Source organism: Hermetia illucens, chromosome 1, assembly GCF_905115235.1.
Source record: "Hermetia illucens chromosome 1, iHerIll2.2.curated.20191125, whole genome shotgun sequence".
NCBI classification, from domain to species: Eukaryota; Metazoa; Arthropoda; class Insecta; order Diptera; family Stratiomyidae; genus Hermetia; species Hermetia illucens.
In genome coordinates, this window is record NC_051849.1 from 160,909,557 (window position 1) to 160,922,630 (window position 13,074).

At 39.2% G+C, this 13,074-nt stretch overlaps 1 protein-coding gene across 9 annotated transcripts in view; it reads left to right on the top strand.

The window, feature by feature from the left end:
- LOC119647262 (protein turtle) overlaps window positions 1-12,690 on the top strand; it is a 792,821-nt gene extending 780,131 nt beyond the window's left edge. For 3 of the 9 annotated variants that reach the window (XR_005248828.1, XM_038048148.1, XM_038048149.1), the window contains 2 exons: window positions 5,710-5,717; window positions 9,395-9,527. Coding sequence is in view for 7 of the 9 variants with exons in the window: in XM_038048148.1 (XP_037904076.1) it covers window positions 5,710-5,714 (5 nt within the window). In the remaining 2 variants the exon portion in view is untranslated. Of the gene's footprint in view, window positions 1-5,709; window positions 5,718-9,394 lie in introns of all 9 variants that reach the window. The other 6 variants (XM_038048144.1, XM_038048147.1, XM_038048146.1 and 3 more) reach the window with 5 other exon arrangements.
- Window positions 12,691-13,074: the final 384 nt, after the last annotated feature.

The following is a 13,074-nucleotide window of genomic DNA, read 5'->3' on the forward strand; positions in this document are numbered from 1 at the left end:
CGTTTACTTTTTTCATCTAAAGGTATAAGATTTCATCTGCTTTCCTGTGTTGATCTTCATATACCATCATTCCAATAGATTTTCAAATCTTCTGTGAGGGTATCACAATTTACTATTCGAGAAATTTAAGCAAAGTTTGGGTCATCAGAGCCCTCGAAAATAAAAATTTTACTCTAGCATAGTTGTTGGCTGTCCTGCGCCAATACGGGTCACTCTATGCAATGGATCCCAAAAAGTTACAATTTTCTAGTAGCCTTATCGCCTCAATCACACAGTCCAATTTCAGAAAATATTCATTACACTCTTCTAAGCATAAGATGGATTTTTTAGCAACAACACTTATTGTCCTATTGTACATAGTTTTCCTGGTAAATAATGGGGACTTGGTTTGTAGAGGGTGCATTATAAAAATAATGCCCATTTACCGGGAAAAATAGATTTATTCATCCGATTGATCCAGACGATTAAAATTTTTCAAAATAATCTCCTCCTACATCGATACACCTGCGGAGACGATTCTGCCACGCCTGGAAAGCACCCTGAAACTCCTCGACTGGCACCTTGTAACTTGAGCTTGTTCTCCACCGACTTCCAGTGCTTTCCCTTCAGCTCTTTTTTCAGTCGGGGGACGAAAAAAAGTCATGGAGCCAATTCAGGGCTGTTAGGAAGTAAGAGGCACCGCGATGAAAGCCGTGTGGCTGAGGGCATTGTCGTGGTGGAGTTCAGTCTTTTAAGCACCTCCAGGTGAAAGGCTGCGTTGACAGTTGGTTCTTGCGGCACAAACTTAAAATGGACGATTCCTCTGACGGCGAAAAAGACAATCAGCATTGTTTTGATACAAGACTTGCTCATGCGCACTTTTTTGGGTTTCCTTGAAGACCTTTTACCACTTTCCGCATGGGGATCTCGAAATGCATCGCTCGTTAAAAGCCTCTTGAAGCATTTGATAAGTTTCCGTTGCATTCTTCCCAAACCGCATACAAAATTTGATCGGGTACCGCTGTTCCAGTAAGCGCTCCATTACCCAGTGACACAATCGAAAACAGACTCCACGCAAAGACACGTCCTACCTCCTAGCCGACTGGAGTTCAACTACAATGTTTTTACCTAGATAAAGTTCGGCATATGGTGAATCAGTCTCCTTAGTCTTGGGTAGCTTTTCTTTTAATCTGTAGAAATACCCGCCACCATGACCATTAATAATCACGCAAATACAGTTGTGTCAACGCTTCATCAGATATCCCTTGACGATTGTTACAATTCGGGCATTTTTATTCGCTGTCATACTACGGCTGAACACATATAAAGAAGAGAATTTCAGCCTACTTACTGTGACCAAGAAGCAATTTGAATTGACGATATCACTACTTGCTCAAATATTACCCTCAAAAACAGAAAAAATAGAATAATGTAAATAAGAAATCACGAACTTTGATCATTATGCCATCGTAAACCACTTGGTTTGAAGTCTTACCAAAAAGATGAATTATCTCCATAAGTCCATATACTCATTCGATACCCGCAAGATATGGAGGATAACTGATCACATAAGTGGGTCGAAACATTGGTTTAACACCATAAAAGATTAAATAAGTGTTAAAATTGTCATTTCTTAGCATTTATTGGAAAATAAGGAAGACCAACGTAAATAAATTACCTTCACTTGCTATGCTTCCTAGATTTTTTACTTCTCATAAAAAACCTCAAATTTTCCTTTAAGTCGTAGATTATCCACTCATCTCAGTTTATCAGGAGTGTTAAATTAAGAACGAAGAAACTACCCTTCACTTCCTTCAGTCAGAAGGTAAGAACAATACCATTCAAGTTTTTTGTCAGACCTATTTGAATTACGCACTTAGGCGTGCGTTGACTGGTTGCAACCTAAATACTAATTTCTGTATATCAAAAAACTTCTCCTCGTTGTTAACATGGTCACTAAGGCCAAACTTCCACACAATCCACTGGTCGATTTTATCCTACAATTTTTCTATAAAGGAAGGAGAAAATTTGAGATGAGAGCTTCAAAAATATCATCATCATCAACGGCGCAACAACTGGTATCCAGTCTAGACCTGTCTTAATAAGGAACTCCAGACATCCCGGTTTTGCGCCGAGGTCCCTAAAAGCTGTCTGGCGTCCTAACCTACGCCATCGTTCCATCTTAGGCAGGGTCTGCCTCGTCTTCTTTTTCTACCATAGATATTGCCCTTGTAGACTTTCCGGGCTGGATCATCCTCATCCATACGGATTAAGTGACCCGCCCACCGTAACCTATTGAGCCGGATTTTATCCACAACTTGACGATCATGGTATCGCTCATAGATTTCGTCGCTATGTGGGCTACGGAATCGTCCATCATTTTTCTTGCTAAGAACCCAAGTCTCCGAGGAATACATGACGACTGGCAAGATCATTGTGTTGTACAGTAAGAGCTTTAACCCTATGGTGGGAAGTTTCGAGCGGAACATTTTTTGTAAGCTGAAATGGGCCCTAGATAGGAGAAATTATCAACGGTCTCAAAGTTATATTTTCTTTATTCTTCCCGTTTGAACAGTGCGGTTTGATGTTATTGGTTGGTTGGTTTTCGGTGTTGACATTGCCACCATATACTTTTTCTTGCCTTCATTGATGTGCAGCCCAAGATCTCGCGTCGGTTACCCGATCTGGATGAAGGCAGTTTGTACGTCTCGGGTGGTTCTTCCCATGATGTCGATTTCAACAGCATAGGCCAGTAGTTAGGTGGACTTAAAGAGGATCGTACCTCTTGCATTTACCTCAGCATCACGGATCACTTTCTCGAGGGCCAGGTTAAAGAGGACGCATGGTAGGGCATCCCCTTGTCGTAGACCGTTGTTGTTGTCGAATGGTCTCGAGAGTGATCCTGCTGCTTTTATCTGGCCTCGCACATTGGTCAGGATCAGCCTAGTCAGTCTTATCAATTTCGTCGGGATGCCGAATTCTCTCATGGCTATACTATGCTATCATAGGCGGCTTTAAAGTCAATGAATAGATGCTGCAACTGGTGTCCATATTCCAACAGTTTTTCCATCGCTTGCCGCAGAGAGAAAATCTGATCTTTTGCTGATTTGCCTAGAGTTGAAGCCTCTTTAGTATGGGCTAATGATGTTCTGGGCGTATGGGGCTATCCGGCCTAGCAAGATAGAGGAGAATATCTTATAGATTGTACTCAGCAACGTGATACCTCTATAATTGCTGCACTGTGTGATCTCTCCCTTTTTATGTATGAGACAGATAATACCCCGTTGCCAATCGTCAGGCGTTGATTCACTGTCCCATACTTTGAGCACAAGCTGATGAACCACTTGGTGTAGTTGGTCGCCTCCATATTTGACCAATTCGACTGTAATTCCATCGGCTCCTGGCGACTTATGATTTTTTAGCCGATGAATTGCACGAACTGTTTCTCCTATACTTGGTGGTGGCAGTATTTGTCCGTCATCTTCAGTTGGCGGGACCTCCAACTCACCGATGTTCTGGTTGTTCAGTAGTTCATCAAAATACGCAACCCATCGCTGCTATATGCCCATTCTGTCCGAAATCAGATTTCCCTCTTTGTCTGACTATACTGTGACTATACGCATCCATTATTAAAAATACCCCCATCTAGGCTCTTCATTTGCTATACTTTTAAATGACCAAGCTAAACATTTTTATAGGGCGCAAACAAAGTCCCTTTTCTTTTTCTTACGCCGAAAATTCTACACTCCTAAAATGCAACTTTAGATGAAGCACAATTTCCGTTTTACTCCAGTTAAGACTTGTAAGTGGTTATGAATAATCTAGCCTACTGTTCGTTTATGAATGTCGCTGTTAACGTCGTTGTTAACGCCTTAAAAAAAACCTTTGCCCGAAAATGGGGTCTTTCGACCGACGATGGTTCTCTGGATATACACAGTCGTGGTTCGTCCCATCTTAAAGTACGGTTCTATTGTGTGGTGACAGGCATTTAGCAAAAAATACAAAAGGACAAAGTTTAATAGGAGTGAAAGAACCGCGTGTACAGTTGCTATCGAAGCTCTGTACCCTTTCCTTGTAGATGCTTTCAATGTACTCCTACACTTCCTCCAACTGGAACTCCACATCAAATACGCGAGTCCACATGTTAGACAGCGAAGCCCTGTGGCCACAATAACATCCTAGACGAAGTACCTCGGGAACTCTGGGCATTTCCAGCGCCACAAGTAAGCCGAGCTTCATAAGAACTTTGCGAGTGGCGACATTTTGCAAGGTTATAAAAAAATGTTCTTCACCGACTGATCAAAGATGGTCTGTGTAACTGATGTGGCAGTTTTCTCAGATACCCCAGTATTTGCCAGTGTATTCCAAGCAGAAATACTGGTGATACTATAAGTCTGTCGATATAATACGTAACATAACCTTTCTGAGAGACAGCCAAGCGGCAATTAAGGCTTTGTACTCAGTAGCGGCATCCTCCAGGCTTTGGATTCCTGGTCATAAGAACATAGAGGGGAATGAACCAGCTGGCGGACTACCCAGGCAACTACAGCACTAATTTGGGCTCAAAACGATCGGTGATACCTACCTATCTACCTTGACAACGATTAGATACTTGCGGATTATGCAAACATGGATCTACAGCGCGAGAGATATAGAAACGATTTTGACTTTATTTTTGGTCACTTTCATTATTTTTTTAGACTCAATTATGCAGATTTGACCTGAAGCCTTGTTGTAGGATTTTCCTGCGAACTGTTGCCCAATGCCCCGGATCGAGGGTTAGGCCTTCATTCATTCAACGATTTGAAGCAATATTTTTTGTTCAGCTTTACGACTTATTTTACCCTTCATTGCCGGAGATTTGATTGGCTGCTCAGTTTCTTCCAAACGGCTGTCAGTCCAAAAAGGTAACAAAAATGTTAGACCTCGAAGAGGTCTGTAGTTGTAGTTGAATACCGAAATAGCAATTGGTTCACGCTAATTGAACTTTCACCGATGAACGTCTAACATTTCATATTATGGGGTCTTTTCATATCTAGACGACAGTTAGGCTTCTTGAGTAGGTATTCACCAAAATCCGATTCTTTGTCAGTTATTTTTGCATCGATTATTTTCACTGTTTTCTTCGCTTTTCTGACAACATTTTCGGTTTCTCTCTTTGTCTCCACTGTTGTTTTATAGAAGTTTAGTTGCAGTTACTGGATTTGTGCACTTTTACATTTGATAGGTTTTTCGTTCCCCAGAAAATATATCTCAACCTTTTAGGTTATAGAAAAGGCTCTTCCCTAATTCTGAAGTGACTAAGATTCTGGCCAAAACTATTACTGAGTGAGTCGCCTACTAGGTTGCTCCGGCTTCATTAGGCTCTGATGATTTTTGGTTTTTTCAACTAAAACCACATAAAATTTAAGTTGATATTAAAAGAAAAAAAAATTCTATTTAATATTTCATTTCTACAATCGGAATCACTTGTTTGAACTCAGGAAAGCTAGGAACCTCAAAACAATCTAGAATCGGATTGATTTCAGCTCGAAGCACTACCATTGTATCTAAACAATTTCAGTTGTAGAATTATTTTTGTAGATTTCTTGATTTGATATATATATTTTACCTGTGATATCATAACTCACTTTATATAAAAACTTATATACATCTTCATGTAATTTTAACTTTCAACGCTCACATTATAAAATGGATTTGCTCACGAAAATGCTTTCAACGTAATTTCAGGCTAAAAGGTATATGGTAAAGCAACAATTTTGAACTTTAAATTTAGTGAATATCTAGTCAATTATTGCTTTTGTTTTGTGTTTTTCTATAATATATAAAGCAAGTACTGCGAAGTATTAGAGATTGTTTGATTCAACTGCAAATATTTTCACTTATCACCTAATTCCTTGTTTTATTGCACTTAATTCTAAGAATAAATCATTTCTCCTTCACTTTGAATTTAGGTACGCTTTCAAACCTAATTACTTCCAACGACTCTATCAAAATATTATACAAACTACTTAGCTTGGATGTGTGTCAACTAATTGAATAAATTTTCATAGAGCTGGATAGCCTTCAGCCTTCAGTTTTTCATCAAATGCACCTTATCTAAATATTAATATTAACAGCTGTTCCCCCTAAAAAACTTAGTATATCAGAACATACTTGTTAGGTGCTAACCCTTCTTATCTCATTTGTGGTACCGTACCCATAGAAATGAGGCCTGAAGCCTGATAACTTCCTAAATTTAGCTAATTTCAATGTTCGGACTTCATTCATTCGTTCAAAAGCAAATCAAATTAACCTCTGCATTAAAGCCTATATTAATTAGGAGGTACCATGCAATATGAGACAATCAATAAACTAACATTAAAGCGCATCTCAACCATGAAGTAACAGGAACGTGATTTGTTTAATTGAAAGAATTACAGCTACCTATTCCTAAGCTCAGTTAACACAACTAATCTTCTCACCTTTGCTGACGTACGTTGAGGACCTATGCGTCCTCTAATAAGATAAATGGCAATTAGGAGTTACTTTAATCCTTAAAAACCAGTTGAACGCCTTAACCCTAGGATAAATATAGCAATGATTTTGAAAACTACCATATATCTTATCCCATTCTCTACTTACTTCTTATCCATTATGTGCTTACATGGTGCCTTAGGACACTAACCACACCTACGAGCAAACGTGCTGCAGCACACCACATGATTTTCCAAGAAGTTTGTACTAGTCCTCCACTGTTCTGCGCAACATAGTTCTAGGGCGACCCACCCACTACCGCTTTCGGATCAACACGTCTACTGGTATCTCCGCCGCAAAGTTCTCATTTGTTATCACAACGCAGACACGAGTTCATAAAAGCTTGAAACTTTTCGGTGACATTAGTACTCACTTTTCATAACTCCCATATTGCAGCACAGAGATTAGCACGGACAAACTTCAACTCGATCTCGATGCCGAGATTTTACACAAAACAGGACAAGCGGACTTAATGCTGTAAATTTATTCAACGCTTTCAAAGTTCTGTCCAATAATGCAGTTAGTAAGAGTCTGATGACCACGTTCAAAAAAGGCCAAGGCAGCATGAAAAACGTCGCCGATCACAAGGAAAAAATATCGGCAGCAGGACGCAACTCTGACGGATTCCGCTTTAAACCCCAAATGCCTCCACACATTTACACCATTATATGTTGACAGGTGCGATAGTCGAAATGGTTGAATGCCAACCTTTTGATCTCGATTCTTCGGACTCGAATTTCGGTCGTCGTGGATGTTCGTTTTTGTCATCATACTGTCCCGCTTATGATGATAAAGAGACTGAAACAGAGTATCATTGAAAACTGAGACTGCGTGAATCCCCTATACTCCACAAAAGGAATGAACAGAATTTCGGTCTGATAGTAGCTATTAATTTCTCCGAAATGTCCTTACAACGCAGAGTATTTCAGATATATTGCCGGTTGACTCTGTCGAAAGCCGCCAAAGTAGTTGAAGAGTAGCTGAAGCTTTGTCCTCAACTCTCCGCAATGATCCGGAATGGGGGATCCAGCACTCAAACGAACTTATTCTTTGCCGATGAAGCTTGCCAGGGGTCCCTTCTTTCAGGATGATTTAGGTAGTACCTTAGCGATATCAGAAAGCATCATCATCAACACTTCCTGGCATATCCAAAATGGGTCCTTCTTCAGAGTCGTGACAATCATCCCCTTCTTCTATATACTAGGAAAGATACAGATTTGCAGTTCCGCGGGGAGAGCATCAAGGCAAATAGCTTTACTTCACTTGAGCGCATTGCTAACAAGGATAATTCTACCCATACGTTATCCATACGATTCAGAATGATGGCGAATTATTCACTACACTTCTTCAACTGCTCATCATCGCAAATGAAAAGCCTTTTCTTAACGCTCCTAATTGGACGATCAATAGGCTTACGACTACCTATAAACTCCGCGGTATTCTGTAACGAAATTGTTATTATTTGCGGAACGTGACAGCTCTTATTTCCATCGCCAAATCCATGGTCTAATTCCTTTTGTCACGTAGTACCCTAAGTTATACTTATCGCTCTTTTTCTCGGTAACGAAATTCCAGTGACTTATACTCACTCCAAAACGCAGCCTCAACATAGCTCTAAACTCGTTACGCTCCCACGTTTTCGCAATCGCGCAGTTCTTGTAACGTCCTCTTGAGCCGTGATCGACAACTTCACCCGGTCAGAGATAAAGACACTATTAATGGTCTGCTTGGTGCTCATTAATATTCTCGGACGAATTGTTGAGTTGGAGTAGTGTGCGGAGCAAGAAACTTTTCCGACCATTGGACGACAGCCGGATCGCAGAGTCGGCCCGTATAGAACATGTGTGGAAGCTCTATTCCGCTGAAAATAGATGCTGTAGCCACACGCAAACGAATATAAGCGATTATCACCATAATGGCCCCTTTCGAATGCCAATCTTTTTACGCACATTCAGAAGCCAACTTCCAAATCTATTGTTGATCGTGATGTGGTTGATTTTATTAGGTTTTCGTTGTCTGTCAACTGACCTTATGGCAGGCTTTGTTCTACCGCCGATGACGATGCGGTCAAACCTCCAGAAATCTACAAACCTTTAACCACTCTTATTGCGGTCACAAAGATCATGCCCCCCATCACATGCCCGATCAAGGAGTTTTCAATACCCACCTTTGTATTTAGATCTCCTATGATGATTATAATGTCATCTTTAAGAAGTCTTTGCTAAAAAGCGTGCAGTTGCTTATAGCAAGTATCCCCACTAAGCACACTGCACTCCTAAGTGCACACCGGAATCTTGCAGTTAATATCCTATCAGAAACCGGCTCCCAGGGTAAAAAAGCGCGTTTTTGCGATAGCACCAGCAGCAATCTGGAGAAAGTGTGCATTCTGACACCTTCGATACCGTTGTCGAAGACCGTGCGCACATTCCAGAAATTAATAACAAACCGTTTTTGGTACTCAAAAAACACCCATGAGGTCAGCCCCTGTCGGTGGGATTATTGACTTCTTGGTAGCAATAGAAGTTGAAAATTTGCCATTTTCTTGAGCAAAAATTTACTTCAAAGTCAGTAATTTCCATTGAGAGATGGCTGAGATGGCTGCAAGCAGTTCTTTTGTAACTTATAACTAGGAAAACGAACCAAAACTTTATATTTCGCCACAAAAAAGCGATACTTCAGCCTTTCCCAACTTTCCTTAAAGGGTCCATTCCTTTACCTCCACCACTTCGAAAAAGTATACCAAAGTAGTTGATTTACTATTTTAATTTCCTATTTTTATAATCCATTTTCGATCTTTGCTTTGGAACAATATAATTTCTTTTTGACAGTTTTTCCTTACTTTAACTCAGATTCTAAATTGGTCGCTTTACTAATATTTGCTTCACTCATTTCATTTTAGATTTAAACAAGGCCGAATATCGGGTCTAAGAAAAATTCTCACAGCTATACTACATTGGATATGGCCACCAGATCGTTGTAAAAATTGTCAATCAGTTTATAGTGTCTCAGTAATCGATCAAGTTGATGGTAATCTAAATAATGTCGGACAAATACATCGAACAATTGATGGACGATTTGTCGTGGGCAATTCACCAACTCCCGCCGAAGAAGTAGACGAGGTTGATGACTACGAACGTGATCGCCGAGGATCACAAAGTAGTAGTAGCGATGATGGGGGCTTCTTGGCCAGACGAGCGGCACATGGACGAGCATCTTGGAGGCGACCTTTAGTAGCATCTTCAAGTCAGCTGAGTTTACGCTCTGAGAGCTCGGCACAGAATTTGATGCGAGGTTTGGGTGGTCTATTGAAAATTGGCACCCGTCCTCAACAACATCTCTATAAGAATCTACCGCTTCCACAGAGCCAGCCACTTACACAAAATCTGCATATAAATACAGTGAGTGGAAGCATGCCTGGACCAGTGACGCCAAGTTTTTACACACCATCGAAAGTGTCCAGAATATTTTCTAGTTCTCCTGCAAGTACAGTGGGAGTCACATCGCCATGGTCTGCGAACCAATTTAGTGATCTCAGCACCGTATATCCAAGTTCAGCCGAACGCTCATTTCCAACGCCGTCAAGTGGAAATCTGAGTAGGTTCCGGCTTTCACAAGAGCTGCCATCGCTTAGGACAATTCAAGAGGAAACCCGTCAATTAAATCACGGATTTGTTCCTCTACACATCCACTCGCCATCCTGGAGAGGCTACTATCAGACCCAAGTTCCATATCACAGCTACCGACCCAGAACTCGATGGTTCCCGCGTCATTCGAGAATAACTCGAAGTAACTCTGAGCTCCTCTCACCACTATCACCGCTAAATTTTACAATGAGAGGGGTGGAGGCTTCGCCAGAGAGCCGCTCCAGTTCCAGTGGATTCGGTAGCAAAAATACTTCAAGTCAACAACAAGGATCTCATTCCGGAAGTACAAGTGAATGGCGACTGTTGCCGCCTTACCGCCCACCTCCACCTCCCCCCTCAACAGCATTTCATCAACAACAACTCTATCCCTACTACTATACTAGTCAGCGCCCCTCATCCCCGCCATATACAATGGAGCATTGGCTGGAGATGATATCTCGTCTAAATAATACCACGGAAACACCCAACCCCCAGAAAGGGTTGGATGTGGGAAGTGTCGACTGCCATTACGAATTCGATCCATCAACACCTACTCCGAGCGCATCAACTCCGACAGGTGCGCCTCGTGACGATCTCCATGTCGATCCGCAGCCTACGACATCTCAATTTCACACTATCGGCCCTACTACGGGGACAGGGTCACGCAAATCCCGTCCCTCACGCTATGACAATATTGAGGCTCGCGTACAAGCTATGAAGGAGGAGTTCTATGCATATCGTAAACGACAAGCTATGAGACGAGCTGGTGTTGAACTCGAGAGTGCATGCTGATGTACCAAAAACGATAACACACACGAACGTGTCATTTTAGGTAATATTTAAATAATTAAATAAGGAACTGCATTATGTAACATAAACAACAATACTGCCAACCTCAAAACTGGATTAAATTATACTTCTCGCGTAATATATCTAGAAAATACTTAGGATTAAATAAATCTTAATCTAATTACAAACAAAACAAATCCAAAGTCATTTAAAACTTAAGACAATTCGCACAGCAATGCATGAAATACGAAACATAACGATCTAAATGCACTCCTCAAATAGATTCTTCTATCGAAATTCAAAGAATTACAGTTCAAACTAACTCAATCAATTCCACATAAAAATATTACTAAAATATTCTTTCAAATAACTTGCCGTATCTTAGAATCGAATACGAACCGACTTGCACTGCTACCAACCATGCATTTGATGGAGTTCCACAAGGTTCGTAACACGGTCCGATTGTATTCTCAACCTAAATCAACTAAACAACAATGTACTCTGCACAGCCTAATGTAGAAGAACAAATGAATAAAATAGTTAAGAATGTACTCTTAAAACACATGTAAATGTATATCTTCCTTTCGGAATGTTCTGTTTTTAATTTTCTTAAAAACAAACACACTCACAACGCTTTATTTTCTCCTAGGGATACGATATGAAACCACACACACAAAGTCTATACCATAAGTAGAAACTTTAATGAAAATTAACATTCGTAATTGTAACTATCTGAAGTAAATTAATTGAATAAATTTAAATGCAACCTAACGAACTAAATGCATGATAAAACGAAGGAAAACAAAACCAAACTTTACGATAGACGTGAATAAATTAAATTAAATTAATTTGAATAAATTTACTATGTGCAAGCATGCAAGCAACAAACAATTTTAAATAAAACTATGGAAAATTAAGTGTGCGCGTGGATCAACGATTTAGTACATTAAATAATTTAATTATGAAATTAAATTAAAAAACAAATTACGATTGTAAAAAACTGATATTTATATAAACTAATTCATAAATAAAAAATATATTAAACGTAAATCTACTCGTAAGACAAGAAAAGGAAAATCTTCAAAAAACCGCAAAAACTACAAATTAGAGAACGTTACAATTTACACATATAGACACAGCTAGCCAATAAGGTCTTCATAAGCTAATCTATTAAAATCTAAAGAACACAAAAGAGGCAAATAAAATTACATGAGAAGCAAAATACAAAATGTACGATTCAATAATGTGATAATAAAAACAAGAAAAAAACATGAAGGAATAAGAATGGCGACATTTTTATTATGGAGAAAATACGAAAATTAGAAAAATATTTAAACACAAACATCACATTACAGCGTAAGATCTAACATTGTTAAATAATGTAACAAAGATAAGAACCCAAGGAGGCAAACAAACGAAACTATCTAAATCCATAGCTTATTCACAACAACAGGAAGGACGACTACAAAACCAGTTATTATTCTAATAGTAAATTGTGTTGACAATTCAAAACCAATGGATGAATGCAAGAAGTATAAATCAATTAAACCATTTTGATTCGGTCGTTACTCCACAATACTCGTTAATTATTATTATTTCACTTTCCTTTTGTAAAAACAAAGAGAATATGAAAGAGGAACGAATTAAATATCTAATTTAATGGACTGAAAAATAGAAGCAAAAGCAACAAAAAAATTGAAAACAAAATAAGATCTAAAATAACAAATTCAAAAAATGTTATGTAAGAAAAATGAAAGAAAAATAAATTCATAATAAATTGAAATTTATTTCAAAAAATGTTTTTTTAAGATTCAGTAATTACAAGGCTCGGAAATTACAGCAAGCAATTTATTTACATATATCGGATGGTCCTAATTTCCGTGCTTTTCTGTTTACAAAGTGTATTATTATGTTTTATTTCCAATTCTTCTAATCTTCTCGTAATTTTGGGGTAGAATAGTAGGTGAAACTCTTTACGCACTCAGTATTGGACTTCCATAACGGTAAGACTTCAAAACACCGTTTGACAGATTAGTTTGTGTAAGTCTCGTCTTAAGGAGCCTGAAAGTCAAGGAATCCCTTTCAATAAAGGGAAGACGGGAGGAAGGGTTAGTTCAAAGAAAATTCCGTATTTTTTTTTTTTTTTGCAGCTGGAATCTGAACATAA